General features: G+C 45.7%; 1 protein-coding gene across 1 annotated transcript; it reads left to right on the plus strand.

Annotated features, from left to right (window-relative positions):
- Positions 1–1240: 1240 nt before the first annotated feature.
- On the plus strand, positions 1241–2889 carry LOC123399571 (3-ketoacyl-CoA synthase 6-like). Its single transcript, XM_045093974.1, has one exon. It carries the CDS (start codon positions 1250–1252, stop codon positions 2717–2719), a length of 1470 nt encoding a protein of 489 aa, XP_044949909.1. The 5' UTR covers positions 1241–1249; the 3' UTR covers positions 2720–2889.
- Positions 2890–6120: the final 3231 nt, after the last annotated feature.

Here is a 6120-nt window from a genome sequence, read left to right on the forward strand (position 1 = left end):
TAATAGTGAGAGATGAGGATAAAGATGCTAACCTTTTTAGAACACTTGGATAGTTTGTGCACCGCCAAACCTAGACAAATCTTGGCGGAAACGAAGCTTGGAGAGGAAAGAAAGCTTAAGTGTGGCTCAGACATTTCATCGAACACCTCATGTGCATAGGAGGTGAGAACAGAGTAGCCCACACCGACACACGCTGGCCGGCCAAAAATGAGAGGAGAGAGCGTGCAGGGACGAGCATATATATATGTATATATATATATATATATATATATATATATATATATATATATATATATATATATATATATGCAATCTTTTAGTCCTAATTGGTGTCTAAAACCGGGACTGAAGATAGGCATTTAGTCCCGGTTTCAGACACGACCCGGGACTAAAGGCGTTGCGCGAGGAGTCAGGCCCTTTAGTCCCGGTTTGTAGCTGGAACCGGACTAAGGGTACTAGAAGAACCGGTACTTGTGCCGACTGAGGCCCGACTGGCGTCCTGGCCGCTCGAATCGGGACTAACGCACGCATTAGTCCGAGTTCGTAAGTCGACTAGAACTAATGCTCTTATCAGGCAGGACCAAAGTCCAGTTTCCTACTAGTGATTCGTTCTTTTTTCTCTCTCTCTCTTACTCTCCACCAATCACGGGCAAGTGATCGAACACATAAAATACAAAATAAGGAATGTAGTTGTTTGGAAGAATAAATAAGGAACATGCCCCGTCACTCATCGGATATGACCACATCCACAGGGGTTTAAAACGTCATACTCCCTCCGTTTCAAAATTCTTGTCTTAGATTTCTTTAAATATGGATGCATCTAGTAATGTTTTAGTGTTAGATACATCCACATCTAAATAAATCATAGACAAGAATTTTAGGACGGAGGTAGTATTTGCTATGTCTGACTGTAGATGCTTTTGGCCTTAGATTATATATTCGCCATCAGTGTTATTTTTTTTTTCCTTGGTACCTGAGGTTTTGCTGGCAGGCACAATAAACTCAGACGGATGGAGTATATTAGTTGCGGAAATGGCAGAGGCGTGGATGACGATAGTCAAGGTAGTAAATGGCTGTGTCGGGACAATCCAATCCGATAGTTCATGCCCTGTCCTATAGCGTGTGGGCCGGCCAAACATATCTGAACGCCTGATCGATCACCTTCGTACTAGTACTATAAAATTCCTACGGGAGTACTAATTCAGTAGTGAACACATTGCATATATTTGTACTACTTACTACTACTACAATGCTGGGATCCTACTCTCACGTGAGGTTCCTGGACACATGGCGTACTGCAATCTTTGTTAAGGTACTGCTCGCGGTGGCCGTACCTGCCGCTTTGTTTCTATCGGCGTCGGGCAAGCTCACCGTCGGCGGGCTGAGCTGCTTGCCGCCGTTTTATGTGTTCGCCACGGCGATCATCATAGCGGCGGCCGTGTCCTCCAAGTTGAGGCACATGTGCCGGCCAAAGGAGGTGTATCTGGTGGAGTACGGTTGCTTCCGGCCCAGACCCTGCTATCGCGCGCCGCTGGCGACGTGCCGCGAGCACGCGCAGCTCATGCCGGACAGGTTCGACGAGCAGAGCATCAATTTCATGATGCGGCTGATAGCACGGTCAGGGCTCGGCGCGGAGACCTGCGTGCCCGTGGCGTACCACTACATACCACCGGACCGGAGCCTCAAGGCGTCACGGGAGGAGGCGGAGCTGGTCATCTTCTCCGGCATAGACGAGGCGTTCGCCAAGACCAAGAGCTTCTTGAAGCCTACGGACGTGGACGTGCTCGTCCTAAACTGCAGCGTCCTGGCACCGACCCCATCGTTCATCGACATGGTCGTCAACAGGTACAAGCTCCACGCCGACGTCGGTTGCTTCAACCTGTCCGGGATGGGGTGCAGCGCCGCGCTCGTATCGGTGGGCCTCGTCAGGAACATCCTTCGGGTGGCGCGGCCTGGAACGCACGCTCTCATCGTGTCCACGGAGATCCTGTCGTCCACGTACTACACTGGCACGGACCCCTCGATGCTCCTCCCCAACTGCTTGTTCCGCATGGGTGCCGCCGCCACGATCCTCTCCAACTCGCCGGAGGGCGCGCGTTTCCGGCTGGGCCCGGTGGTACGCACCGTCACCTCCGCACGGGACGTGGACTACCGGTGCGTGTACATGGACGAGGACGACAAGGGAAACACCGCCATCCGCCTCTCCAGGAATCTCCCGGCCACCGCCGGCGGCGCGCTGAGGGACAACGTCGCCGCCTTCGCACCACTGGTCCTGCCAGCCTCCGAGCAGATTCGCGTGGCGCTGTCCATCCTGAAGCGTAAGCTACTTTTCCTGCTCGGACGACGTGCCGATGGGACGCTCTACAGGCCGGACTTCCGCACGGCATTCGAACACTTCTGCATCCACGCCGGCGGCCGCAGCGTGATCAACGAGGCTCAGAACGGGCTCGGGCTCTCCGACGACGACGTGGAGGCGTCGCGCATGACGCTGCACAGGTTCGGCAACACGTCCAGCAGCTCGGTGCTGTACGAGCTGGCGTACACGGAGGCCAAGGGCCGTATGAAGAAGGGTGACAGGGTGTGGATGGTCTCGTTTGGCGCCGGATTCGAGTGCAACAGCGTCGCGTGGGTGTGCATCAAACCCGCCGCCGGCGACGATTGCGGGCCGTGGGCTGACTCTATCAACCGCTACCCGGTGCAGCTGCCGGATGTCGTCTAGTAGGACACGCGTGTGATGCTGCATGCATGCATGCTTTTTTTTTTTTTTTGAGCAGATTTTTTTTTTAGCAGACATGCATGCATGCTTAAAAGGGTATCCAACGACGTGCATATATGCTCTCTCTCTACTATGCATGCATGTACTATGTATGTACGTACTGGAAGCCTTGAGCGAGGGTACGTCGTTGTACTTAAGAAATGCTACTACTATATATATATACTGATAATTTGTACGTGCTTTGCACGTTGCATTATCATGTGTAATCATAATATTAAATCATTTGAATTAAAATTAAGATTTGAAACAAAGATTGCATACATGAGATGAAATAAAGTTGGGCACCACTAGGCATCAGACCACTGATGCTTTACATCCATCAGACTAGTCGTTGGCCATCGGATTAAAAGCAGGAGGCACCTCCGATTTACTAACTTAGGCCCACAAAAGATTAGTTGTAGTTGCTAATTGAGTGCTTTCCTAACTGCTCCCGTAACCCACGCCCTACATGATTAGCTCCATCCGTATTTTCCTTCTTCCTTCTTAGAACATTGTTTTCTTATTGGATGCTTCCTTAAATCACGCTAGCTTATCAGATTTTTGCACTTGTGGAACGGAAGCATGAAAATAGGTCTATTCGGAAACATGTTCCTAAATTCTATGGTATAATAAAGCCTGTAAATGATGCTTCGATTCTTGGTGATAAATCCCCAAAGTACTACCTGGTTGTTTCTCTTCCATAACACATATGGCAACAGGAGCATGGGAATATTCCTATCATAATCACACTACTGACTAGATGTGTTTCCCATCAAAGTTAGATTCAATTACCAGTTCAAATATTTTTAATTCCAATTCAAGCTAAAACAAATTTGATTCTAATTTACATAAAAAAAAGTTTGCTTTCAATTTAGTGCTTCCATCTATGAGACCTTCCAGGATTTATACTTTGTTTTCTTCACCCAATTTATTTATCAGATATGTGCTTCCATAAATTCAATATTTTTCTTCAACAATAGCCTAGTTTCGATCTTACAGGAAATATGTGTCCATTATAAATGTTCACTTTGTATCCCAATGAAGCAAGAATTCGTTTCTGGCGAGAAAATTTGCTTCCACTGAAAGTTAAATTTGTATCAACGGGAACAATTAAATTTGTTTCCAATGAAACATAAAATGGTTTCCACGGTAGCAACTAGATTGTTTCCAAATGAATAAAAGTTTACTTCTAAAGAAAAAGGAATCTGCTCCCATCCCCATAAAAATCTAATACAATTAGAACAGAACAAATTAATCTCATGCAATGTACATGTCTAAGATACTAAGATGGCTAGGAAGCCAGGGTATTGTCTTGGCCTGCAGCTGCATGATAGGCAATGTGTAGGCGAAGGATAGCCTAATGAGTAGTGAGGAGAGTAACATCCTCAAGGGCAGCCTTAGTTGCAGTTTCCACCCATGTCTGGACCACCTCATTCACAGTCTTCAGATCGACACTATCAACATCATGAGGAGAGGTTACCGTGTTTTTGAGAAACTAGTGATACATGGTGGGAATTGTTTGGTGCAAAGCATCTGCACAACAAGAAGTTACACTTTGATGTATCATGACATACATGATAGGTAGTGGAAGCATTAGAAATTGAGATAAGGAGAAAATTATATGTTGTAGGTAACATATTCATAACATGAAAGTAGGAAGCATGGCTCACACAAAGCAATGAGTCGATCTTTCACAACATACATGGGGCTTTCGTTAAATTTGAAGGGTGCCAAAAAACACAAAAAGGTACAAGCATGAACTATAGAAGCAAACTACCTAGACCAAAGAAATATGTGTAACATAATATGGATGTGTGTGGAATATTACAATGGTGATAAAATGAAAACAACACTTTAAAAAAATAGAATGACGTATGGAAGCATTCTAACTAGACAAAAGAAGCATATGGAGTATAGTTTGGAAGCCCCAGAAGTAGTAAAGACCTAAGACAACATCTTTCAACCTGCATGCCACATAACGCTTCAGTATACACTATGGTATGGAATTCTTCATGATCCCGGGTCAGTTGAAAACATAAGTGAAAGCATGTTAAAACAAAAACTAAAAAATATTGAATTGAAGCATTGCATATAGGGCCCAGAAGCATGTGTGTATAGCAATTTAGATGCTACGTAACTAAGAAAGCACAAAAAAAGTAGTTAGGAACAGATCTGGACTTGGATGGAAGCATGAAAATTTGAAATCAGACCGAAAACTAATATTACCCGAGAAGATTGGGAAATCATATTCATTTGACCTACATAAGAAATTAACCAAAATTCATAGATGAAATAGTGATATATGCACAACAGCTGTAACACAGAAATTGTGGTATTGTTTCTGGTTCCGAAATTCACCAAGCTTCGGATCAATCCTGTCGATTATCCATTTTAGGAGTCCCTCGGGAGTTGAGAATTTTCTAACATCTAGGAGATTGCCCCATTTTTTGGTACGAATGAGTTCTGTCCTTGTCGAGGGAGACCAGATCGTGTAACCGGCCAGCCGCATATCGACTCTGGAGCATAAACGACTGGTTTTCTTTTTTGTCATTCTTGGTCACCTGAGAAATCATGGGATGTGATGGGTGTTAGCATTTCCGTATGATGAATTAGGCATGGAAGCAATACAGTACAAAATAACAAACTATATTTGTTCATGTCAGGAGCACACAAAATGACCACAAGATAATACGGCGCATGACACCGGCATTAGTAAGCTTGCTGCCATTATGAGGATGCATCTCCTGGTGGTATTGTCATGGAAGCATTTTTCTAAACGACCGAATCAGAAAGGAATCAGTTTAGAAGCATCTGCATGTGATGCAATTTAAGATGAAGCATGGTTCAATTGTACTCTTCAGTGGAAGCATGGAATGTTGAAAATGGAATACATAACAAATTTGCCGCCAATGTGTGCATACATATGCTTGCGTGCTCTGTATACAGGAAGCATTGTAGCAGGTATTGGAAATAGGAATCGCACAGATTGGAAGCACCGGTAACACAACTGAATATTCAAAATAATGCTAGGCCACGAATGAACATAAGAAACAATAATAATTAGTCTGCTGAATGAATTAGACATCAAATTTCTGTTGCAAAGATGAGAAAATCCCGAATCTGGGACAATGCACAAAGTGCACATACCTTTGATTTGGGGGTGGGGAGCTCCAAATAGTGGCAGCCGGTGCATCCCTGATGCACCAGATTCAATTGACCCGGGGGGGGGGGGGGGGGTCACTGCCAGCGGGGTAGTAGATGCGAGGGGGAACGAGCTGGTGTTGTGGGGCTTGTCGAGTATGCCGGTGAGGCCGATGTGCGAGGACGCTCCGGAGGCCAGTGAGGTCGCGTCGGTGGCCGGTGAG

The sequence above is a fragment of the Hordeum vulgare genome, chromosome 5H (assembly GCF_904849725.1).
Source record: "Hordeum vulgare subsp. vulgare chromosome 5H, MorexV3_pseudomolecules_assembly, whole genome shotgun sequence".
In the NCBI taxonomy this organism is placed as follows: Eukaryota; Viridiplantae; Streptophyta; class Magnoliopsida; order Poales; family Poaceae; genus Hordeum; species Hordeum vulgare.